Source organism: Mandrillus leucophaeus, unplaced genomic scaffold (assembly GCF_000951045.1).
Source record: "Mandrillus leucophaeus isolate KB7577 unplaced genomic scaffold, Mleu.le_1.0 Scaffold118, whole genome shotgun sequence".
In the NCBI taxonomy this organism is placed as follows: Eukaryota; Metazoa; Chordata; class Mammalia; order Primates; family Cercopithecidae; genus Mandrillus; species Mandrillus leucophaeus.
In genome coordinates, this window is record NW_012100098.1 from 2000326 (window position 1) to 2026852 (window position 26527).

At 41.5% G+C, this 26527-nt stretch overlaps 1 protein-coding gene across 2 annotated transcripts in view; it reads right to left on the reverse strand.

The window, feature by feature from the left end:
- Nucleotides 1-26527, reverse strand: part of SLC4A8 (solute carrier family 4, sodium bicarbonate cotransporter, member 8) — a 129018-nt gene that overhangs the window by 37206 nt on the left and 65285 nt on the right. For both annotated transcript variants that reach the window (XM_012002467.1, XM_012002472.1), the window contains 14 exons: nucleotides 25824-25970; nucleotides 25202-25337; nucleotides 23738-23898; nucleotides 20899-21087; nucleotides 19794-19885; nucleotides 18307-18464; nucleotides 17124-17211; nucleotides 15956-16102; nucleotides 14707-14807; nucleotides 8645-8819; nucleotides 7914-8047; nucleotides 6596-6841; nucleotides 3714-3819; nucleotides 2951-3112 (listed from right to left, as the gene is read on the reverse strand). In XM_012002467.1, coding sequence (XP_011857857.1) covers nucleotides 2951-3112; nucleotides 3714-3819; nucleotides 6596-6841; nucleotides 7914-8047; nucleotides 8645-8819; nucleotides 14707-14807; nucleotides 15956-16102; nucleotides 17124-17211; nucleotides 18307-18464; nucleotides 19794-19885; nucleotides 20899-21087; nucleotides 23738-23898; nucleotides 25202-25337; nucleotides 25824-25970 — 2042 coding nt within the window. The remainder of the gene's footprint in view (nucleotides 1-2950; nucleotides 3113-3713; nucleotides 3820-6595; nucleotides 6842-7913; nucleotides 8048-8644; nucleotides 8820-14706; nucleotides 14808-15955; nucleotides 16103-17123; nucleotides 17212-18306; nucleotides 18465-19793; nucleotides 19886-20898; nucleotides 21088-23737; nucleotides 23899-25201; nucleotides 25338-25823; nucleotides 25971-26527) is intronic.

Genomic DNA, 26527 nt, shown 5'->3' on the forward strand with positions numbered 1-26527 from the left:
TTTCTTTGCATCTGAAATTCTTTTTTTTTTTTTTTTTTTTTTTTGAGACGGAGTCTCGCTCTGTTGCCCAGGCTGGAGTGCAGTAGGGTGATCTTGGCTCACTGCAACCTCCGCCTCCCGGGTTCAGGTGCTTCTCCTGCCTCAGCCTCCCAAGTAGCTGGGATTACAGGCACCTGGCACCACGCCCAGCTAATTTTTGGATTTTTAGTAGAGAAAGGGTTTTGCCATGTTAGCCAGGCTGGTCTCGAACTCCTGACCTCCGGTGATCCGCCTGCCTCAGCCTCTCTTAAAGTGCTGGGATTACAGATGTGAGCCACCGTGCCTGGCCACATCTGAAATTCAGTGTCCAAAATCACACTGCTAGTCACAGCAGATAAGCAGTGAAGTCAAATCAGGAGGCGATACATGGAAAAATTGCAGAGATGAGCCTCTGGCCCCTGAAAAATGTAGAAATGGAGGCAGGTAAAGAGCTCAGAAATGAGAAAATACAAATTTGGGGCACTTCGCATGACAACTTGCAGGGAGTCATCATGTGGTACGGTAAAACAATACTATTTTAACTAAAAACAAACATTATACTTTTTGGGGAAATGACTGCTGAGAAATAGAGAATTCATCTGTCTACCTTTAGCAAAGTACAATATTATGCTGCTGTGGGCATGTGGCATTGTACCACCAAATATCACAAACCCAAGTGAATTCTTGGCAGCACTTAAAGGGATAATTCGGCCCTTTTTACGCTTTGAAATATAAGTGGGAAACTAATATTTTAAACTGTTCCTGAATTACAGTTTCATTAAAATATGTACTTGCTTAATACCAACTGCTTAGCCTTTAAAAACCAAAAAGCAAACCTTTACAGTTGGTCTCACACTATCATACACATTCACAAACTCATATTATGAATTTTTGTATGATTTAAATTAAAAATATCTTTTATTTAAAATGTTGTATTGGCTGGGCATGGTGGCTCACCCCTATAATCCCAGCACTTTGGGAGGCTGAGGCAGGCGGATCACCTGAGGTTGGGAGTTCAAGACCAGCCTAACCAACATGGAGAAACCCCGTCTCTACTAAAAATACAAAATCAGCCAGGCATGGTACGTGCCTGTAATCCCAGCTGCTTGGGAGACTGAGGCAGGAGAATCACTTGAACCCGGGAGGCAGAGGTTGCAGTGAGCCAAGATTGCACCATTGCACTCCAGCTTCGGCAACAGAGTGAGACTCTGTCTCAAAAAAAAAAAAAAAAAAAGAAAGAAAAAAGAAGAAAAGAAAATGCTGTATTATACATGTATAGGTCAGAAATTATTGTGTGCAATGAAAAAAAATGCCGTAAATAATGCTCCGCCCAATAGCTGATTTTCTATATGAAACACCAAGAAGGTTTTTCATTTACTGCAGGTAAGGCAAGACCACTGGCCACATAAATAGGTTTCTCTGAAGGCCACTACCACCCATCCCCCAATAGAGGACTGGGAGCACATCCCCATTTTTGATGTACTGATGGTAGATCTCTTGCCAGCAAAATGAACACCCTTTTTAATATTATCTTCTCCTTAAACATTTATTAAAACTATCTACAATAGTGTATCATCACTAATACAAATTTCTTCTCAGTTCTATTTCAGAAGGCATCAAATGATTGTGTTCTTTTTTTTTTTTTTAACTTTATTTTTGAGAGAGAATCTCACTCTGTCGCAAAGGCTGGAGTGCAGTGGTACAATCTCAGCTCACTACAACCTCCACCTCCCAGGTTCAAGTGATTCTCATGCCTCAGCCTCCCGAGTAGCTGGAATTACAGGTGTGTGCTACCATGCCCAGCTAACTTTTGTTTTTTTTAGTAGAGATGGGGTTTCAACATGTTGGCCAGGCTGGTCTCAAACTCCTGACCTCAGGTGATCCACCCGCGTGGGCCTCCCAAAGTGCTGGAATTACAGGTATGAGCCACCACACCCAGCATGATTTTGTTCTTTAAATAAACTACAAATACCCAATGTATTTCTTCATATCTGACTGTTCTAACTTTTTGGCAAATTAAAAAGGTATGTGGCTTCTTCTCACTGATTCGTATGTTTGAGGTTTAGCTTGGTATACTGTGGTAAAAGTACATGTAATCCAGGCCTTTAGGGGGCCTTTCTGTGGCACAAACTTTGTGGTCACTGTAGATCACCCATCTTCCTTTTATATTTTTGATATGGCAAATGTAATGGTCATTTATTATAGATGTTTCCATGTGACTGAAGGATGTAAATAATTCATGCACTTATTCTTTTCAGTGTTAACTTTCTGTGAGGAGGTCCCAGTAGCCATTCTCCACCTTCTCAAGTTCCCTTTCAAAGAAACGGCCCACGTAACTACTCCACACTCAGCCTCTAATCTTGCCCTGCCAAAACTGGCAAAAGCCTTGTTCATAATACAAACAATGCTATCTGCATCATGGAAAGGTTGCTGAGGTTTCAAACAGTAATACAAACCAAGTCAGGAGCATGCTGGTTGCTGCAGTCATTGTCGTCAGTGATTTCATAAGCTATTTAAAAAGCCATCCCTGGGAGAAGATTTTTGGGTCCCCTAAAGTATCCAAGGTCACAACCACAATTTACTGTATTCAGGAGCCAGCTGTAGCTATTGTGTGTTAAGTGTCTCAGAATTCTGGAAATGAAACATAACAGCATTCTGGAAATAAGACTTAATAACTTTTTAAAAACCATCACTATCACCTTAACCTTAACTGGCACTTGTAGACCAAAAAGATTTTAAGTATTAACCCTTCATTCCCAACCACAGATCTACGAAAGAGGCTGCCAGACACTAGGAGAGAATGCCAGTGTGGCTCATCAGGACATCTGGAGTTCCCCACCTGGCCAATCAACCCCATGCAGCATAGAGGCTGAGAAAAGGTTCTGTTATATTTGATTCTAACATGAAAGAAATGCATGAACATGCTACCTACTCGGGTTGGGAAATAACGGCTCGTCTTAAACGTCTTTAAGGTGGTTGAGAGGATGAAGGTGGTGAAGAAGAGAATACAGGACCAAAAGAGGACATCAGGAGTGTAGGGTCCATGATGGCCACACGCAGATCCCATGAACTCTCCATGCATCTCCTGGCATTCCTGGAGGAACAAGCATTCCGGGTGATGAAAGGCAGATACAACTGAATAAATAGCTGTTTCCTTCTGAGTCCACCACTCATTGTCATCCATGGTTGCTGGGAGCAGAGGCTGCAAGCAGCATCCCCTTGACCTTTATGCAGTTGCGGGGTCCTCTCTTGCACAGGCCACTTTCAAGTAGGGTGGCTACTTATGGTCCTAAGACATAGAACCAGAAGTGTTCTGAACAAATACTACTTCCAAGGCTCTGGAAGGACCCTGGCAACTTGTATTGTTCTTATCACAGAGGACCTCCAAACTTGAATACTCTTCAACCCGACATGTCTGGATCTGCCCCCTGTCCTGCATGGTTTCATCACCACCTACCCTTAGTTCAGGGTCACTAGGTAGGATATGGGGGGAGAAAAGAGAAGGGTAATCTTCTCCTTTTACGTACAAGAAAACTTCTGAAAGGATAAAAGAAAATGAGTAAGAATTTTTTTTTAAAAAGCTTGATTTCAGTAAATGCCAGAGTTTGCCAAAGGGCCACTCCTCCCTTTCACTTAGAAGTCCCTCCTCAACCTGTGGTCATAATGCTAGGACATCTGACAGCTCTAAAACTTACACTGACAGTCAGGTTAGCCCAGTGGACTTCTGCTGTCACGATGTTGTGGTCCTTCCAGTACTGGAGGGTGTGATTGTTCGGATTCTCTGGGAGAGTACACCTGCAGCTGAGGGGAAAAATTAAAAAGATTCCTGAGGAAAACAGCCAAATACTCAGTTAAATGTTTTTAGAACAACTGGTTTAAAGGCTGTCAGGAGCTGCCTTGCTGCTTCTTTGCATACTTCAGACCTAAGTAGTTGAGGCCCCTCTATAGGCCCCATCACAGTCTAATTTTTCAGTTGGTCATTACTAAAGTTGGACTCAAATCAGCCCATGGATCTTGGATTAAACTGTGCCGACAACCACATTTGGCATCTGATATGCCCAGAATGAGTCCTGATTTTTTTTTTTTTTTTTTTTGGCCTGATTTCTATCTCTTAGGCTTTTGCTAAGAAATTTAATCTGCATAGCAAGGAGGTCTCAATATCCTATTTACTTCTCAACAACTTCCTCCAAGCCTGAATATCTTATTCCCTATACCCTTCATCATGCTCTTGTTCTAGAAGTCAGAGTCTCCTGGAATCGTGACGTAAGCACTTCCTGACACTGAGTTATCTTTGGTAATATCCCACTACCTTGGCCATTCCCTGGTCACTCATGGTGGAGCCAGACCTAGAAGCTCCATTAGCTTCCCCAGGCCTCCTACTCCAGCCAAACCAGACCAGACCAGACCACACCGGTGCCATCGGCCACCATGTTTGTTGCCTCCCAGTCCTAGCATGCTTCATGCACAACCTGGCTCCCAATATGGTCAACTGACACAGCCATCCCTACTAACTTCGTATGATCTGTGAATTTAATAAACATGCCTTCTAAGATATGGCATGACTGAATTAAAATTCAAAAATCTCTCAACAGGTTAGAATAATAGGAAGAAATCAACAAAATGAAAAGTAACAGGGAAAGCTATAAAGCCCTATACTTAGGTTTAAAAAATCAATTCAAAATAAATAAACTGTGGTACATCTAGATAATGAAGTATTATTCAGTACTAAGAAGAAATGAACCATCAAGTCATGAAAAACAGAGGACCTTAAATGCATATTACAAAGTGAAAGAAGCCAATCTGAAAATGCCACGTACTGTATGATTCCAACTATGACATTTTGGAAAATTCAAAACTATAAGGATATAAAAAGGTCAGTGGTTGTTAGGAGTTGGGGGGAGGGGGAGAGCAACTGGCAGAGCACAGAAGATTTTTAAGGAAGTGAAAGTATTCTGTATGATATTATAATGGAGGATACATGTCATTATACATTTGTGAAAATTCACAGAATGCACAACACCAAGAGTCAACCCTAATGTAACCTATGGACTTTGGGTGGCAATGATATGTCTGTTTAGGTTCACTGATTGTAACAAACTTACCACTCTGGTGTGGGATATTGATACTGGGGAAGACTGTGCCTGTGCTGGGGTAGGGGGTATATGCAAACTCTCTGTACCTGCTGTTCAACTTTGCTGTGAACCTAAAACTGCTTTAAAAAATAAACCATTTTTTAAAAATCAATTCCATACATATTAACATAAAATCATTTAAAGAGTTGAGGAGCTCTAGCTTCACATCAGCGCCATATGAATTAACAGTAGAATGCGACTTAAAAAAATACCATCTTGAGCTTTATTAACAAAGAATTTGTTTCTGGAACCAAAGTCTACTCAATCCAGGGCTGGTCAATTTGCCTGTCTTCTCAGATATCAGCCTCATAAAGACAGATCCTTTGTCATGTTTGCCACTATGTTTCCAAGGCCTAAAACAGTGCTTGGTACATAATAAGTGCTCAATAAATATTTGTTAAACAAAGAAAATAATGATAAAAAGAGGTCAAAGAATAACCTTACAGAAATGAGAATTCTAATGCCAATAGGAGCCAATTCACTAGGCTTTGAAGATGATACTCCGTAATCATTGTTACTTTCTAGTAAAATAAAGTTCTAGTAAATTTTTTATTAATTCTGATTTTTAAAAGGTTAATGAGTGAATAACTAGAATGGATGAAAGTGTATCTGCGGCTTGTTCCCAGATGCCTCCAGACAGTGTACTCTCTCTTCTGAGATAGTTTCAGACTGAAGTTGTACATTTCACAACCAGATCCTTCACATCAGAACTGTACAGCCAGAACTTGATGTACAGAGCTAAGGGAAGAGGATCTTTAGTCATAATTTGGAGAATACTATTACAGAGAAGAAATGTTTATAGGACCAGAGTGTCCTAGATGGTTGAAAACACAGCCAGATACCGTGTTTCTTTTCCAAGTGATCCAAACCATATTGAACACATAAAGAAATCATAATTTCTTGAGTTGAAATCTAGGAAGTAAGTAGGCTTCTGGATCTTTATGATACAGTGTGAGACACTTCTGGATCTGAAAGGAATGATTAATATATCTTCACCTAATAATCCCTAAGAGTTGCCTGTACATACTTTCAGAGAAAGAGAGTCCTTCATTTCAACAAAGGAGAGAGTCCATTCTCTCACTTGATAACATAGTCCAGAGGTTCACAAGTCCTTGCAGAAAGAAGTTCCTCCCCATAACTAACTCAAATTCTCCCTGTTACATTTGCAGCCCATTTTTGTTTCAGTGCCTAGAACCAAAAGGCATGGTCTGGAAAGCATTTCTTGAGTCCCCTCTGTGTGACTTCTAGTCGATCTTCTCTGTCAACACTTTAGATTGTTCTCCTCTGACAGCCCTCCAATACTCCTTGTCCGTATCTGAGATCCATTTCCCAAAGGGCAAGACACTTCTTGACCAGAAGCTGTAAGCACTGCCTAGCACTCTACATCAGCAATTAAACTCAGGCCCTTTGCTCAATTTTTAAAAATAAGCAGAAAGCACACTTACTAATAGAGGCTAAGGTGGTCCAGCTGGCTGTGCATGTGGATGGGGTAGGTCTCTGCCAGGTGAATCAGTTTTTCTATTGCTTCATAGATGAAAATAATGCAAATTAGGGAGGCAAATGCTTCTTCAGTGAAACGGGTAATGTAGCAGACAAGGGAACTGGCATCAGTTGCCACAAGGACAATACACAGGAAAGCGGTCCACAGTCCAATACAAGCTCGCAGGGAGAGGTATGAAAGAGCATAGTCTCTGAAACAAGACCAAAGTTCATCAGAAAGCGCGGATGGATGGCATTAAGAGACAAGGAGTCAGAAATGTGGTTAATTCATCTCATCTAAACCAGCACTGGAACCCAGTTTATCCCTAATTCTGACTGTATTTTAATTCTAAATAATGCTCTGGCACAGTTATAATACAGATTTGCCTCACAGGATATGGGCAAGGATATGAAAACTGAAAAAAGAAATTGTCTCATATACATTCCTGCCATTACTACCTAATGTAATTATGATCTTATTCTTGCAGTTAAAAAAAAGGGGGGCTGGCCCTAGTCCCATGAGCTGCTACTTGAAATATAAAAGGAAAAAAGAAAAGATTATATAGGAAAAGTTGGGAAACCACAGCACTCGTGTGCCCCACTACCAATAGCAAAAAAAAAAAAAAAAGGCGGGAGGATATGAGGCCAAATTAAAAACTAACTCACAATGGAAATGGAGAAGTTTGAATTAGCTAGGGAAAGTCTTTTTAAACATAAAATGTCAAGACGTCAATAATGGCTGAGGAATATTAATCAAGCTCATTAAGAATAGGAGATCTGAGGCCGGGCGCGGTGGCTCACGCCTGTAATCCTAGCACTTTGGGAGGTCAAGGCGGGCAGATCACAAGGTCAGGAGATCGAGACCATCTTGGCTAACACAGTGAAATCCCGTCTCTACTGAAAATACAAAAAAAAATTAGCTGGGCGTGGTGGCGGGCGCCCATAGTCCCAGCTACTCGGGAGGCTGAGGCAGGAGAATGGCGTGAACCCGAAGAGGCGGAGCTTGCAGTGAACTGAGATTGCGCCACTGCACTCCAGCCTGGGCGACCGAGCGAGACTCCGTCTCAAAAAAAAAAAAAAAAAAAAAAAGAACAGGAGATCTGCTATTTTAGGTATGGTGCTACCTAGGGGCAGGACAACAGACCAAATTATGGTCTCCTTTCAGGTTTCTTCCAATCCAGATGATACTGTCTGTCTGTACTGAGTTTTAATCCTGGCAACATTTAATCCTGGCAACATAATTACTAAATCTGGTTAGGGTTTTCAGAAAAACAAATGTCTTACTTGCAGAATTTGAACAAAATCTTTTCAAACACAAGCACTGGCCCAGTACTTCCCAGGATGGTGAGAGCCTGTCCCGCAAACAAGGAATAAGCAATCCCAGTCATGGAGGCTCCAAACAAGGATTCAATTGCACTCTGAGAGGGAAAAAAAGCCATCACTGAGTCCATAGCCCATCAGTACAGAGTAATGTTGGCTTAGCTACATTCCTGACTTTGCTCTCCTGTGTGCCTTGATGGCCATTTGCTTGTATTTCATCTTAGCAAGAGTGATGTGCACACACCATCTAATACTCCTATAAACAGATACTACTTTAATAATTCAGGTGCCCAGGTCCATTGACACATGATTCCTTAACTAACTCCTATTCTTCAGTGACTCAATTCAGTATTTGAAAATATATAGAAAGCACAGTGATACCATTCACACTACAAGCTCACATATAGAGTCACTTTAAATCTTATTTTAAAATGGCATCAATATATCCAATTTCCATCACTGAGGCAATAGAAAATTCAACTAGGCAACCAGCTACTGAAGCCGATGCTCAAGCAGAAGAGTCTGTTCTAAAGAGAGGACTGTGTTGCTCTTTGGTATGATGTCAGAAGACCATGGTAATTCAGAGGAAAAATCTTCAGTCCTAGACCAGGTAATTTCCCCCACAGTGGACTTGGCCGCCGCCACAATATTTTAGGTCTTGTTTGGGACCATTAGAAGTGGTTAAAAGTCCTTACTATGCGTCCCTCAGTGGCTTCTCCAAGCAATCCCCCAAAGGTGATGACAGGTGACATGCAGGCACAGTACAGGAACAGAAAGGAGGCCAAACACTGTAAGCTGAGTGCATCCCGGTAGTCACTCCAGTACCAGGGGGCCTTCCGCTTGATGTCCAGCACCAAGCCCCCAAATAGCCTGTGGAAACACAATAGGCAGGCCTCTAACACAGTCCCTCTTCCCTGAAAGCATGTAAACAGCACACATTTGAAAGCATTTCAAATGTGCTCTGTTTTGAGGTAAGACTTTGGCTTCAGTTTGACTCCAGTACAGATATCTCTCTTTGGTCAGCACAGAGTCTCTTTGCAACCAAGGGTATGACTTATGGTATATTTAAATGAATACCCTAAACATACAAAGAATTAATTTAGATATGCATATTATCCATTCAATAAAAAGTTCAAAAAAATTAACATGAAAGCAAGTATTAGCTTCAGACTTTAAATTCTGAGCTGTTAGGAGGAAATGTGCAAAACCAACTTAAGATATTAAAATTGCTAGTTTTATTAAATGTTTTCTAGATAAAAAGCCCCTATCACATGCACTTTCTTACTCTGAACAACTACCCCCCTTACTTGTGACAAATGTGTATAATAATTCATTCATGCAATTGACAAGTAGCAGCAGATACTTGGTGCCAAGCACTGTGCCAGGTACTGGAGATGCAGCAATGAGCAAGACATGAACAGCCTTGCTCTTCAGGACCAAGTCTAGAGCAGGAGACAGGCAGTATTGTGAGGGTGCTATGGTGGCATAGAGCAGGGAGGGGCATTTCAGCCATGACTTCAGGGAGGGACTGGGAGTTAAGCAGATGAGGCAGAGGGACCAACATGGGTGACACTTAAAGGTGAGAGTGCTTGGTGGATCAAGGTGCTGAGAGATGTGAGTGGATAATACAGTGCGAAGGGTGAATGCCAATAGACAAGGCTGGAGAAGCTAAGCCAAAAAGGCCTTAAAAATGGTTTTATTTATTATTATTATTATTATTTTTTGAGACAGAGTCTCGCTCTGTCGCCCAGGCTGGATTGCAGTGGTGCAATCTCAGCTCACTGCAAGCTCCACCTCCCAGGTTCACACCATTCTCCTGCCTCAGTCTCCTGAGTAGCTGGGACTATGGGCACCCACCACCATGCCCGGCTAATTTTTCTGTATTTTTAGTAGAGACGGGGTTTCACTGTGTTAGCCAGGATGGTCTCAACCTCCTGACCTTGTGATCCGCCCGCCTCGGCCTCCCAAAGTGCTGGGATTACAGGTGTGAGCCACCGCGCCTGCCAGAAATGGTTTTAAGGAATTAAAACTTTATCCTAATAGCATGTCAAGTTACTGAAGAACTATAAACAGAGGAGTGACATAATCAAACATACATTCTGGAAGGACCACTCTGCGGTAGTATGATGAATGGAACATAGATTAGGATGAGAAGTGGATGGATTCAAGAGCTAATCAGGAAGTAAAATCAACAGGACTTGGTGGCAGGACTTCAGCGCCCTTCTCCTCTTCTCAAAGACGAGACAGACCAAGACCAAGATATCCCACACTAAGGAGGAGACGTGTTCCCAATTCAATCACTTTTTCTAAGAGTGGAGTAACTGCACCAGGGGGAGGGCTGTCAGGTGAATAACAAAAACAGCCACTCAGCATTTTATAGCACAAATCACCTGGTTTCTTCTACCAATCAATGGCATAGAAAAAAAGGAAGAGGGACTATTACAAAATGGGAGCATAATAACCAAATGCAAACTTTGATTGACTCCTATGTCAAACAAATGAACTCTAAAAAAGATGTTGCTAACACAATCATAGAAAGGTTTAATAAGAATGGAGCACTAGACAATTTACAGAATGATTGCTAATTTTGTTAGTTTGATAATGGCATGATAATTTTTGTAATGTCCTAATCAAAGAGATGCATACTGAAGCATTTACAGGTAAAATGTCGGTGATTTGGTTTAAAATAATCTAGAAAACATAAAAATAAAATTAACTGGGAAGAAACATGAAACAAGATTGGCAAAATGTTGGTAATAGTTGATGGGTACCTGGGGGATCATTAAACTATTCTCCCTTCTTTATGTTTGAAATTTTCTATAACAAAAAGCTATCTTTAAAAAAGCACACAAGCTACTCTCTTATGGAAGGAGACTTGGTGAGCTCTCTTTCCTTCTCTCACCTAGAAGACTGGAGGAGTATGAGGAGGCCTGGGATCTGTATGCCAGGGGAGAAGATCCAGCCAGCCCTTTCTCCTGGAACACTCTCTCTCATCTAGCTAGTACAATGGGTGTGCAGGTGGACACAGGACAGACACTTACCCACCTGCTCTTTTCCTCTGGTTCTGGTGGGTATAGTTGGGTTCACCTTTCCTCAACTTACAGCAGTAACATCATAATCTAGGTCTGGGCTTAAGGAAGAGAAGCAAAGCCAGTCTTGTGATCTGCCTTAGTTTTAGCCTATCTGACAAACCTAGCTTAGGTAAAGGAGCTATATACATGGTCTAGCCTAAATCATGAGGCCTCAGGGTTTGGGGCCAATGCTTCAGGTAGTAATAAAGTGTCACTTTGTCTTGCTTTCTCCTCTAGGTAAATAGCCCCTCAATACCTTGCAGGCAGCAGTAATTTAGCTGGGGTAAGATTTAAGTATTTCTGGGTTCTTAGCTAACATAGCATCTTATTATCATGTGATTATCACCTCTTCATTACCAGTCGTCTTCCTCTGGAGAGCATAATTCTGTGAGAAGAATCTCCCTGTATAATAGTGACCCCCTACACACACATACACACACACACACACACACACACACTCTGAGGCTACCTGAGATGCTGCCATGAATACTCAGCCCCTAGACACAGGAGGAGAGGAGTGTCTGTGAGCAACAGACAAAAGATTTATGTGAAATGGATTTCTGAGAAGCCATGAAAAGGGAAGACATCTATCTGTCTAGCAGTGATTAAAAAGCAGGGAAAGATCTGAGCTCTTATGGATGGTATAACTATAAATTAATAAAATAATTTCTGAACACTTTATGAAGTCAGCCTCATACCTCATTCATGCATAAAATCAGACTATGGTTGCACATCTACAACAGATATTCATCAGGCATGGATGCTTCTTTCTGTACTTGGGATTTCCTTTCCCTTTCAACACTGTCCTTCACATTCAAGTTTTCTGGGGCAGGAGGCACACAGGGATATGAGTTTAATTTAAGCTTGATGCAGAAAAGAAAGGACTTACCCGTGTAGAGGGTCACTAGGCTCTGGAGCATAGACTTAAGGAACCCTTCCCTGGAGGGCTTTAGAAACAGGCCAGCTATCCATTTGTCTGGTATACTTTGGAAGAAACCTGTTTGAAGTGTGGGGGGATCATCCAGATAGCAGCTCCTGATTCTTTTTTCCATTAACCCTTCCCAAAAGTGGCATCTCCCATAAGGGACAGAAATCTACCCTGAAAAGACCCTTTCCAGAGCACCCTCCTTGCTGTGGAGCTTGTGGCCTAGGAACACTCTAGTCATACTTTCTTCTTTGTTACTTATGGCATCCCTGCCTTAGTCAATATCAGGGAGGTTTAAGATCTGTCTTAACCCTGGCTTGAAGGGTCAGATCATACAGAACTCACAGTACCATTTCAATTTTGTCTTCTTTCCCACCTTCTTAGAGTCTACTTCACCCTGCCTTCAAATACTTCTCCATCCAACAAGGATAATATTCCCTAAGATGTTATTCAAGTTTTGCTCCAAGATTGTGCAACATGGCATGCATAAAGCAGTTTTGCATCTCAAAGAAACACAACTAATAGTCCAAAAAATTATAAAACCCAGGCTAATGTGGTTTTAATATGCAGTCCAGGAAAGTACAGAAACGTACAGGATGTCCACATGCAAAAAAAGGCCCACATTTACCTACCACATAATTTGAGACTGAGAAAGAGCCCAGAGCTGGCCTGGAAATATGATCTTCGCAGCCATTATGTCACCTTGCCTAAGGGGCTACAATGGGAGGAAGGTCATATGGCTTGAGGCCCTTTACTAAGGGCTCTAAGGAAAATGACAGGAGCTCAGAAAGAGGAAGCATCTCCCATATGAAGCAGAGCTAAGCTCTGAGCCCAGAGCTTCCTTTTAGCTTTGTCAATTCCAGAAGTTCCTGACATGACATTATGGGAGAACTCCTTCAAACTCCATTTGAATTTGTGAGTTAAGATACTTGCGGTTTGCGAATAAGCATATGATCCTGGCAATATGGGATTTCCTTGGGGACATCAGATGCCATTTCCAAGATCTTATAACTGCTGAGATCCAATATAATGGTCTCCCAAACCCTCAGGTGGAATTGATTATAAGTGACCCCCTCTCACAAAGCCTGGGACGCTAATCCATTTGTTTTCTTTGGCACCAATAGCAACCTAAAATCTCACCTCTGCACAGATACTGGTTTGAGGAAAACCTTGTTGCCCTAAATTCCACTACTTTCAAACTCTTAAGTTCCTAAACTATGGATACCCTTTATATCCAAAAGATAAATTATAATTTTGAAATATCAAATCCATACTCAAAACCTTTTCCTGAAAAAATTACCACCTCCTCTAGGAGAGTCTCTATCCTGGAACCCCTTCTGAGGACACATGCTTCCCTTGAACTGCCTCTCAATACCAGGCCTCCCCACCCAATTGAGACCTCTCCCAACTTTAAAGAAAATGTTTTTTAAAAAGGGAAGGCTGCTCCCTCTTTTCAGTGGCCCTTCCATTGCAAGCACTCCTTCTTTCCACCAATGCTCCCTCCCAGAGCACAGCCATCTTCCCCTACCCTCCAACACATTTTTCCTACCAGAAAACATGCTCCTCGTCAGGACACTGCTAGTCAAGTGCCATTCTCTCCTGTTTCTCTGTCTCCTCTCCTGGTTTCTCCCTGGATTTCCAAGATTGGAAAAATAAAATGCTTTCCACAATTCCAAAACAACTCTGAGTTTCCACTGGGTGGAGTGCTGAGGATAGAAGAGTAAGGAAAGCAACCTCAAGCAAGGAGGCAGAAAAGAAAAAAGCAAGGGGTTAGAGGACATAAAAGCTGCTTTCCATAATCTGAGTCCTGCCCTGAGAATCCTACCCAGCAGAACCTTCTTAGACACAGTACAGCTTAACAGAGACAGAGCTATAGTCTCAGCCTTCTCTGGGGACACCTCTGGATATCACACTAACTCAAAATATCATTCTCGTTTACCACCTTCTGACCTAGGGAATAAAACCTCTTAGTCTGGGGACCTGCTTCCCTCACTTACCTCCTCCTTGGACATCTGTCCTTAAAATGTTGGCCTAGAAGAGTAGATTGCCTATTCTGAGGCACACACACCTAAAATAGTACCTGTCTTCCTACTCTAAGGGAGTTTCTTAACCTAAAATGATCACTCAACACTTATCATACCTAGTCCATTCCATGCTACAGAACAGACATCATTCTAGAAGTATTTATTCATTTCATTCATCTGGCAGATATTGAGACCCTACTCTGTTCAGGGCACTGTACTGGGTCCTAGGAATATAATGGAGCCCCTGCTCTTTGGGAACAAACAGTCTAGCAGAAAAGACAATAGATCAACCAATAATAATAAAGTATGATAAAGGCTGTAATGTGGGGAAGGGAGGTCAGAGCTCAATACTGTGACATTACATAGCAGGAACATCTAACCTCATCCAGAAAGAGTCCTAGAAGGCTTTCCAAAGGAAGCGACACAAGAACTGAGACTAAGGATAGGTAGGAGTTAGCAAGGAGATGAGGAAAGGGAAGAGTGTTCAAATCAGAGTGAACAATGGTAGGAAGGACTGGAGGTGAGACAAAACATGGTAGGTTGATTTGAGAAACTTGAATGAATACGATATTTGATATATTCATAATACTTCTAGTCAGTGGTTCCATTTGAAATGTCATTCTTCAGCCAATAAATTCCCACTACAGAGAAGCAGGCTGAAAGAAAGAGGATGCCTCATTGCTTTACATAACTTCTACCCAATAAGCAGCATTGCTGTAAAACGTCCCAGGACTTACCGCCCAGTGCGCTGAAGTTCCGGCCCACTGTGACCTCCATGTGGTTCCTGTTCTATGTGGCAAACATTTCCATTTGGAACTCCAGGCATTTTCCTTTTTTCCTTTTAACAGAAGACTACAAAATTAGTAAAGGTAACATCTATCTTTCCATCCTGCTATCAGCAAGGAGTGGCAATGGGATAACCCAAAAGCAACCAAAAATGCCCAAGTGTTTGTAGCTTTCAAATACACTTACTGACTTGATGCAGTTTATTGACTTTACTGAAACACACACACACACACACACACACACACACATACCCCATAATTTCTCTTCCTGTTCCATAGTACGTGACTCCTAACTAAGCCTTGCCTAGAAAGAGAAAAATGGGGGCTTTGGCATCAAATATGACCTAAGTTCCAGTTTCAAATCTGCCTCTGTGTAACCTTACTTTACCTTAAAATCTTGCCCTAGAAGATAGTTTTATTCCACATTTTGTAAAACCAGAGATAGCAATATCTTTTGAGGGATGTTCCCGGGAAGGCTGAATTTGCTTATATAAAGCACCTGGCTGGTGTCTAGTATACAGTAGGAGTTCCTTTCCCATCTTTAATATGTCAGAAAGATATCAGACATTCTATTTGCTCTCTTTATACAACCTGATTTTTTCATTTGATGACTTGTATACAATGTAGTCACAAGAAATGTTCTGCCTTCTCTCTGCTATTTCACATTAATCCTTCAAAATTTGGCTTAAAATTCATCCTCAGGTAATCCTGACTAACCCCATCACATCTGAGCCAATTTATGTTACGCAAATTCTTTTTTTTTTTGAGGTGGAGTCTCGCTCTGTCACCTAAGCTGGAGTGCAGTGGCACCATCTCGGCTCACTACAACCTCCGCCTCCCAGGTTTAAGCGATTCTCCTGCCTCAGCCTCCCAAGTAGCTGGGATTATAGGCACCCACCACCACACCCAGCTAATTTTTGTAATTTTAGTAGAGATGGGGTTTCACCACGTTGGCCAGGCTGGTCTCAAACTCCTGACTTCAGGTGATCCACCTGCCTCAGCATTCCAAAGAGCTGGGATTACAGGTGTGAACCACGACACATGGCCCAGATTTATTTTTATTACTGTTTTGATATTCTAGGTGCGCCAAAACAGGGCTGCATCTTGATATATTTAGCATATACCCACACGGTCTTTGCTTTGTCCATGGTGGGCAGTCAGTAAGTGACAATAGCCACATTGGCTGATGTGCATACATTACCTGGGAAGGGACGTTTTTGGGTGGCTCAATTCTAATGGAGGGATCCCACTCTCCTGGAGGGAGCACCGTCACCTGGTCTAGGAACTCATCAATCCCCGCCAGGAGATCATCTCGCTCTTTTGCTTTATATGCTACGTCATGAAAAATCTACGGAGAAGAAAAAACCCTCAGGAAAGTTAAAAGTAACTTTACATGAAACAATCACCAATGGATATGGTGAAAAATGAATACAATCTCTTGATTTTTATCTCTGTCATGGGGATCTGAGATGCAGAAAACTTTAGCACTTAGAGAAGTACAAGGATAAAAGGATTTAAAAAATGAGTGTGGAAAGAGATGCATCAAAAAGAGCTAAATACATGTCTGCTAGTACAAGAAGAGATAAGACATGACTCTAAAGTTGTACAATTATGTCACCTCCACAAAGGATGGAAGGAAAGGCAAGATGTATGAAAAAAAATTTTTTTTAAATCAGTTTTCCCAGGTTGAGAGGGAAATTTTCTTGATCATGAAGGTTGGAAACACTGGATGGAATTACTAATGAAAGTCCTTCATGAATTAAGCCTACCAATCAAAGAAAGCTGACAAAAAACAGGCCACACCTCCCTCTGCCACCTAAGGCATATGCCTTGAAAGCCCTACTTTGCAGTTTACCAAGCAGTGCAGTCCTTATCAGAGTATGCACTGTGGGTTCTATGTCAAAATGTCAAAATGTCTGGTTGTTTTGGTACAGACTAGTCAAGACATTCACACTACACTGCCTGAGGTCATACCCATGACCTTATACAAACCGGTCTCATTTAGTGGAACAGGAGTGAGGTTTCTATATGTAAATAGCTTGAATGTATTTAATTAACCATCTTCTCTTGAAAGTTAAGCCAACCTTAATATATTTCTCTCTATATCCTACTTGGCAATAATAGTTTCCCCAGAAAAAGATTTCTCTGCATTCTTGATTACTCAAAAAAGGAGAGATAACATAGGAAGAAAAATCCTTTAGAGCTTGGTCCTTCCACACTAGGCTCTCAGAGAAGTGCCCTGAACTACTTCCCAGCAGACATTGCAATGGAAAGTATTTTATCCCCAACAACTAGCATAGTGCCTGGCACAGAGTAAATATTCAATAAATATTTATGAGATGGAAGACTGAAGCAGAAGTTGCACATACCTCATCTGTCATGATGGTGGCCATGGATCTGCCAATCTCATGGTACTGCTGACCTTTCCCTACTGGACCCAATAAGATAAACAAAAATCTGGCAAAACACACAGAGGAGGAAATTATGTGAGTAAATATAAAGAAGGGCTATTAGTACTCTCTAAACAGCATAAGATTTCTCTCTCCTATCATACAGAAATCATCACTGCACCTTAAAAAAAAAAAACAAAAAACAAGGAGACAGTAATAAAGGTGCACTTTGAGTTGCTTTGACCTAATAATAGCTCCACTATGGGCATTGGAAGCTATTGTGTGGCATCATTCAATAATGTGGTTACATTTCTTAGGGTTTCCATAGACACAATTCCTAGCTGTAGAAAATATGCTTTTTCAAAACATGGCACTGTGGTGCAAATTCAAGGTTGTCTGAATTCTACTTATTGTTCTAATAAGAAAATGATGGGGAGAGGAGAGGTATAAGGAAGTTGAAATGATCAAGCCTTCCATAGGAGTCTAAATGTGTTCTGGACATCTGAATACTCTCTGTAAGTAGCAGGGCTCCGAATCACCAGCATCACCACCTTCAGAGTGCATGAATAGCCTTTTGAACAAATGCTTGTATATCTGCAAACCATGCAAACCCTGCCAGAATTGTGTAAAGGGAAACAAATACCTTTATTCAGAGACGTTTCCCTGGAATATGGCTCTATAGAACTGAGAAGATAAGACTTGGCTTCCTATTTTAACAAGTTATTGGCCCTTGCTATGTCCTGTGAATGGTCTCAATTCTCTGTTTCCAAGACTGAAGATACTGTGCAGTCACAGCCTGAGAAATCTCAGAATTCCTTTTCATGGTGGTTAATCAAATATACCTCAATTTTCTGAGATTACTGATTTTTTTTAAAAAAGGACAGAGTCTCACTCTGTCACCCACACTGGGGTGCCATGGTGCCATCCTAGGATTCTAGCTCATTGCAGGCTCAAACTCCTGGGCTCAAGTAATTCCCCGCCTCAGCCTCTCAAGTAGCTGGGATTAGAGGCACATACCAGCACATCTGGCTTTTCTGCTGAATTGTAAACACCATTCCTAAAATTAATTAATTCTAAACTTCAGTATTAACTGGTTTCTTCTACCAGCACTACATAAATTTGAATATTAGATAGAATGCATGAGTTTTATCTTTGCCTTTACCTTGTTGGGATTGGCACTTCTGTTAGGCCTGAGAGAAGAACAGCTGGAGACAGCCTCACAAAGGCAACAATGGGACGGTCCAAAATATCCACCTCTCCAACCAGGACATTGGAGGCCTCAGCCCCAGTAGGAATTTTTTTCATGAAATGAAGGTCTACCTGAAAGTTCAAAAGAATCCTCTGACAACTTGGGAACCACCACCTTAAATATCATTTTTTAAATTTTTATTTACTTTTTTTTTGAGACAGAGTCTTACTCTGTCACCCACGCTGGAGTGCAGTGCTCACAGCTCTCTGCCTCCCAGGTTCAAGCAATTCTTGTATTTCAGGCTCCCCAGTAGCTGGAATTACAGGCATGCACCACCATGTAAAGCTAATTTTTCTGTATTTTTAGTAGAGATGGGGTCTTGCCATGTTGGCCAGTCTAGTCTCAAACTCCTGGCCTCATGTGATCCACCTGCATCAGCCTCCAAAAGTGCTGAGATCACAGGCGTTAGCCACGGCACCCGGCCCCATCACCTTAAATATCAATCACCCTCCTCATACCTTACACTCATATGTCATTTTATCGTTAGCAAATGTTTTCTTACACTATTTTATTTGATCCTTACAAAAACCCCAGAAGGAAGATATGACAGACTGCATTCGTCCCACTTAAAGGAAAAAAAAAAAATGAAGTATCTGAAACCCAGAGAGGTGAAGTTGCCTTGCCCAGGACCACAGAGCTTTTAAGGTATAGATTTGGATTTTAAAACCAGGTATTCTTATTTCAATCCCAGTCCCCTAAGCTTCCTTCAAGAGAAATGTTTCTGAAGCTCTGGGTCACATTCTTTCCCTTTTTAAACACTCAAATGTTTTGTCAGGGGTTTCAGGTTTTCTAAATAAAATGGACAGCCTTATGAGCAGAGAAAGTGATAAGACACTATCTGTGTTTTAGAAACACAGTGTCAAAGACAGACCACAGCAAGGAGAAGCTAGAGACAAGGAGACCAAGGCTTGGACCAGAAGCTGCAGTGAGGCACTGCTACTACAGAAGGCCTCAGATACCAAAGTCACAGTCCTCAAGGAGAGCTTCAACCAAGAATTAGTTTTAGGAGACATCTGTCTCTAAATAGATATCCAAAATACTGTTTTGGCAAAACCCTTGGGGGTGAGAAGGAACTGCTGGAGAGCAGGCACCAAAAAAATAATTGAAAAATCAAGAGATCTGTGTTAGGGAAGATTCTAAGTAGCTAGTCTCAGTTTTCAGTAGGTTGAATCTGGAGGAAGAAACTGTTGAGTCAGCTTCACCCAGGCTGAAGTAGAAGGGAAAAGACATGAACAGATGGGCCTCCTTTTATGCAGAAAAAGCTCTAGTCTCCCTAAGACTTGAAAGTCTCCCTAAGAGTCTTGAAACACTAAACCTTACCCAGATTCCAGCAATTAAACTCTGGATTTCACTAAAAAGAACCTTAGGCCTAGAAGCCAATTTCCCACGACTCTGCTCACCTTGCTTAAATCCACAGGACTATGTTCACAATTCACTCCATTTTTTACTTCAAGATTTGTAGTTGGAACAGACTGAGGAGACACGGTTTGACCTATATGGAGAAAATCAAACAAAATCCTGAGTCCCTGCCCTTTTCCCCTTCTGATACATCCCACCCAGTATCAGGTGGTTCTGCCTTCTCCTGCAAAGCCCACATAGAAAAGAGGTTAAGATGACTATGAAGTCAAGACCCACACATATCTTTCTCCTTATCTACTAGTTAGTGGTAAGAGAAGGACAGAGCTCTTGCTACTTCTGTACCTTCTTTCTGAACACATTTATGATCCTCTTTTATTTCTCTATTAAGGCAGTGATCCTTCACCAGACATGCATATGAGAGACCCCTATGGAAAATTTTTCAAAAATATAGATTCCCAGGCATATCCCCTGCACATGGTGATTCAATATGAGTAGAGACCAGGAAATAAATGTAGATGAGACCCTGCCTGGCCACAGGAAAAGGAACCAATCAGCAGCTGAAATTCTGAGTGCTTATAATCCTCCATGCATCTGGCTAAGGCTTTATATGGATTAACTCATTGAAGTTCACAATAAATTTGTGGAGTAGGTCCTATTATTACTCTTACTCTATAGGTAAGAAAGTGAGACTTAAAGAGGCTTAGTAGAGTGCCCAAAGTCATATATTTTGTGAGTGGTAAAGCCACAATCACAAGCCTACAAGTCTGACTCAAGAACCTACTCTACTGTATTTTGCCTCCCTAATCTAAGACATTTGTTTGCTTCTAAAAAGCTCCAGTTTACCTTCTCTGGTCTCAAATTATCCCCAATGTGGCTATCTCTCAAAAGCTACATCAGTTCTGAGGCCACCCTGGGGCATAAGTCCCTCATCTTGGGTCCGTTAAAACCTATCTGAGGAATGCCATGAGACAGAGATGGGCACCAGTCCCAGTCACCAATCTTACCAGTCTTGAAAAAGTACTAAGTGCCTAAGTGGACATGGAAACATATTAGACAAATACAGCCCCTACCCCTAGTAAGTCAGTATCTCCAACTAGTTCCCAATGTCTTATTAATAAAGAGAGAAAAATCACCTAATAATCTTACCATGTTTATCCATCGAATGAGGATCAGACTGCTTCTTGCCAACCTCAGCGAAGGAGCGAACAATGGGAATGAGGTTGTTTCTCTTCTTTTCATTCTGATGATGATGCTTTTTGAGAAGGGCTTCCCGCACTTTAACCCTCATGCTGTCATTCAGGTCACTGGACAGTTCTTGCTGATCCAGGATCAGGTCTGGAAAGTAGGCACTCACATGAACACTCAGACTGAGGGTTAATGAACCCAAGGAGGCCAACATCAGGTGGAGCGGGGTAAAGGGCATAGAGTAGGGGGAAGCAGCTCCACTAGGGTCATTGAGGTACAATTTCAGCTTCATGTCTGAAAGTACCATTTGATGATAGTGACTGCGAAAAGTTACACTTTATTCATGTTACAAATTATTATTATTGGGCATAGAAACTAGTGAGCACTAGCACAACAATTTTTACAAATGAGGAAATTGAGGCCCAAATGCTAGAAAATTCTCCAATGTCTTACATCTAGCAGTTTGCAGAGCTGGGATTCAAATTCAGGACTGTATAATTTGAAAGTTCACATTATCACCTACTTTGTTCTGTCATCTGCCAAATTTCCCCTACATTCCCTTCCTCCAAGATTTTAACATTGCTGTAATTGTCAAGAAGAACTATAACTGTAGAACTCCAAAGGGATATTTAGAAGAGGAATCTATAAGAAAAATTAAGTTAACTAACCACTCACCCCAGACAATTACCACCAAGTATCACCTTTAAACCTATCAAGTCCAACAGAGTTGAAGAGGAAAAAAATCTCAATACCTAGGGATAAATGGCAGTCAACATAGCAGTTATCAGTATGGGTTCTGGAGTTAAAGGCCCACATTGTTTCCCTGTTCTACCACTTTCTAGCTGTGTGATCTTGAGCAAGGTATATAATCTCTCTATACCTCAGTTCTTCATCTGTAACATGGAGCTCATATTATCTGTCAGAAGGTTGTTACAGGAAATTAAACGAGATGATATAGAGAGAGTGCTGACTTTCCTTTATGCACTTTACTCTGTATCACTAAAATATTATGAATATATTAGGTACCTGATGTGAAGAATCATAGCACTTTACTTCAGTCCTACATACTACTTCAAAAGCCTCCCAAAAACCTCAACCTATCCTCAATTTCTAATTCCATCCACGACTATCCAAGTACTAGAAGCAATAAATGAGGAAAATCTATTTCATATTCAAGCTGAAGAGCCATATTTCTGTATTTTTAACCTTTATATTCATTGGTTCCTTCCCCCCATATTATAATCATGCTTCAGGACCCTTCATCTTGGGGGAAAAAAAAGAACATCCACCTCATGTCTCCCTCTATCTCTCTTATCACTTAAAGTTATCAGGAGAAAAATTATCCACCCCTTAACTGCCACTGCCCACAGTGCAGGTGATCTCACCTGAACTACTGCAATAGCCTAATGCATTTCTCCCATCAATTCACCCTCCATATTGCTGTCATCATTATCTTTCTAATATGCAAAATTTGATTGATCATCACCCTGTCCAAAACTCTCCAGTGACTGCTGTTGTTTACAAAGTTTTAAACAGCTTCAATGGCTCCCAGGGATTCTTCTCCCTAACAAACAACCTTTTTAGGGACATTCATGGGATTTCAGACAAATAGTCAAAAGTTAGCAAAATGTGACTCCAATGACGAACATGAGAATTTCATTTTTCCCAGGCAAAGTGATACTTCTGGGGTACAAAGAGGGGGATCCAATGTCCCATCAGTGCTTACCCCTCCCCTGGGTCCTCCTATGATCCCAGAGAGACAGAATGACTCGGATGCTTGAAATAGAGAAAGATTTGGAGAAATATTTCTTTAACCTGTCCAGCCAAACAGAACCAATTCAAGGGAAAACTCACACCATGCGCCCAGGTGTTTCTCCATGCAGGCCCCAAACACAGTAACTTAACACTCAATCACTTCAGGAAGAACAATTAGACATCTCCCCTTCACATCTTACTGAAGAGGTAGAGGCACTTTGGCTCAAGTTCCTGCATATCTGCCCTAGATGCTATATTTTAAAGTCTTTAATTCTCTTTACTCCTTTTTTCCACACAACTTCCAATTGTCCCTTTCTCTAATTATTATCAAGCATGTCTCTGTTGTTGCATTTATTTTAATTGTCATTTCCATGGCTATTTCCCCCACTTGAAGGTGAGCTCCTTGAAGGCAGGAACCATTTCTTTCTTTTTCTTTTTTTCTTTTTTTTAAGAGACAGGGTCTCACTCTGTCACCTAGGCTGGAGTGCAGTGGCATAATCTTGGCTCACTGCAGCCTTGACCTCCCAGGCTCAAGTGATCTTCATGCCTCAGCCTCTTGAATAATTGGGACTACGGGTATAAGCCACCATGCCCCGCTAATTTTTGTATTTTTTGTAGAGACAGGGTTTCACCATGTTGACCAGGCTGGCCTGGAACTGCTGAGCTCAAGTTATCCACCCACCTTGGCATCCCGAAGTGCTGGGATTACAGGTGTGAGCCACCGTACCCAAGGGGACTTTATTCCCCCATGCCTAGCACATTACCAAGTATATAGCAGATACAAAATAAAACATTTGCTGAATAAACAGACAAATGGAAACTTAACACCATGTCATTTGAATCCCATAATACACCTGTGAAGTAGGTAGAGTTGTTTGTTAGCCTGAAACACTTCCCACAGTCAAGGACATTGAGGCCTGGAAGGTTGTGGCTTGCCCAAGGTCACACAAGCCACTGTATTCTTTCTGCCACACCACACTCTTTTTTTTCCCACTCTTCTTAAATTTATAAGAAAGTTTCTCTGTTTTTCCTTCCCCAACCTTACCTGAAATTTCTTCTATGCTATTTGCACGCATATCCAGAAGGACTGTTCCATTAATAAGGCAGCTCCTTAGCTCAAACAGGCTGTGCAATGAAAGGGTTGCCACGTAAGGCTTGCTCCAGCGTTCTCCTCCATCTTCAACATCTTCTTCAAACTTCAGCCACCTGAAAGCATTACAAATAACTAGATGCCAAAGATAGAAAATGAGGAGTTTTTAAGAGAGAATCTTCAATGTAAGCCACAGAGGAAAATATCTGGATAGCCATACTGAACATTGTAAAATCTAATCTATATGTTCAGGGTACATTGATAAGTGAAAAAAGCAGGAAATAGAACACTGCAAGATTGAGTATAGTTTAATTCCATTCTCATTTTTAAAAAAATTTTAAAAGTCAAATACCTACATGTATAAGACACCAAATATTACATTCCTCACTAACCCTGCAGCTGTGGAATTACAGACAATTTTTTTCTTCTTTTTGCTTATCTTTATTCTTAAACTTTCTATAATAAGCATGAGTTACCTGTACAATTAAAAAAATAGATTTAATCTATATCATTTGGACATACTGACAAATCACATTAATAAAATGATATATTTTTTTTATCATTGTCCTATGTGACCTTTAGTGTTCAGTGTTCTGTGTGACCTTTAGAAGTCTGCCAAGACGGAATAACAAAAGACTGATTGCCTTTTCACTTAGTACCAGGTCAATTGGCCTGTTTAAATCTCTCAACCCATAACATTTACAATACAGCAGGCATCCAGCAAGAACTGTTTCAGTGAGAGCTGAAGCCACACTTTCCTAATTACCCACCTCGCTCCTTCCTCGAGGCTCAGGCATCATCTGTAAGGTTCACTGGTCAGTTACTAGAGGAGCCTAGACATGTCCTTGGTTATCCTGAGGGCTCTTCTGGGATTTGAGTCTCAGAGAAGCATAGTTATTCTATAACCACTCCAGGAAGCCTACAGTCAGGCTGGATATAATCCCAAGGGTCTCTATGAGGTTGAATTGTCCCAGAGGAAGTTAAAGTCTCAAAAACTCTGTGACTGCCGGTGAATTTGAACCCTATGGTTCACTTGCAGAAGAAGTCTGGACCTATGCTGTGTCTGCTAAACTAGGTCCCCACGAAGGTGGCCCTGTCTACATCTTCTAAGCCAGACCTATAATAGTACCAAGATAGCCCATAAACTTACTCTGAGCCCCAAACAAATGAGAGGGGACCCCTGAATATCCCATGTTATTTCACCAATCCCATGCTCCAGGTCAACTGGCATAGATATCACCAAAGATATCATAAAGATGCCAACACCAAAACTCTCCATGGGAGACGCTGGAATGTCAGTCCCCGTGTCAGTCACAGCTTCTCCCAAGAAGAAATAAGGCAGGCAGGCCTGTCACTTGCTGAAAGGTATACATTTGCCTACCCAAGCAGATCTTGATGCAGGCCATTTTAGGGCCTTACCTGGCTGTTTCCTTCCACTCAGCATCTTCTCCCTCTTTCATACAGATCTCATCCAGCTCTGTAAACAGCTCATGAGGCACATGCTCTTCATCTTCCTCGGTGCCAAGAATGAACTGAACACGCTGAGACGGTGTGTCTAGGAAATCAACCAAAGAGAAAGGTCTGCTCTAGCCTCACACTTAGAACAGAAATAGCATTCTTCCCTACCTAACAACTTTAGGAATATATATAGACAACGAATGCAGAAGAAAATATTTCTTTATTCTCAGAGGAAAAGCTACTCTGTAGAAGTAGCTTCATGGGAGGAAAAATTTATGAATGAAGACCACTTGAAGAAAACCCACAAGAAACTGGAAAACTGGTGAATTTTGATCAAAAAGATTGGCTGATTCTCTAGCAAGGGATTTTACCTATTACGGTATTGATTTTAGGAGGTCAGAACTGTGAAGTTTTCATGAAAATATTTTTGCCTCTTAGAGGCATTTCTTCTTGGAAGGAAGCTCTGAAAATCCTACAAAAAGGCTCAAGAATCACGACCAGCTTCTAATGTCAGTCACATGTTCCCTCAGCCTCCCCATGCCTCTGGGCCATGGACACCCGCCCTGTCTCCCAAGGCCATTACCGTGGGCCAGGGCTTCCAGGCCTTCCTCCCCCTGGCTGGCTCCTTTGCCCCGCCCTCGTCTCCGGTGCTTCTGGCCATGAGTGCGGTGGTGCCGATGGCTCTGCCGGCCAAGCGGCATCCGAACTCCCACATATAGAGTTCTATGACCTGGAAAGAAGCAGAAGGTCTGTGGAAAGAACTCCTTTAGTTAAAAAAAGAAAAAAAAAAAAAGGCCTAGCATAGTTAACAGAAGAAAATATCACAGTTCTTTGGTCTGGTCACACTCTGGAATAACAAAACTTCAAAGACTTCCAGGAGTAAAGATACAGAGATTTTGGAGTTGAAGATCTCTTCCTTTGTCCTGCACATGCCTGCAAACTTCACAGAGATCTTGTGAAGACTGAAGAAATAATGTGATTTCCAAACTGTAAAGGCTGATTCAGATGTTATTGTTATGACGATGACAATTTGACTGAGTGATTTTTTTTAAAGGCAATACAGTTGCTCTATGACAAGTGTGGCAGGTCTTGGCAGAGAGGCAGTTTAGAAAAGTGGTTAAGAGCACAGGTAAGGCTCAAATCAGCCCACCTGGGTCCAAAACTCAATTCCATCATTCACTTGCCATGTGACCTTGAACAATTTATCCAATCTCTCTGTGACTCATCTTTAAGAAGAAATATTAAAAGCTTAGCATTTAAACTCACAGAGTTTTCATAAGCAATAAA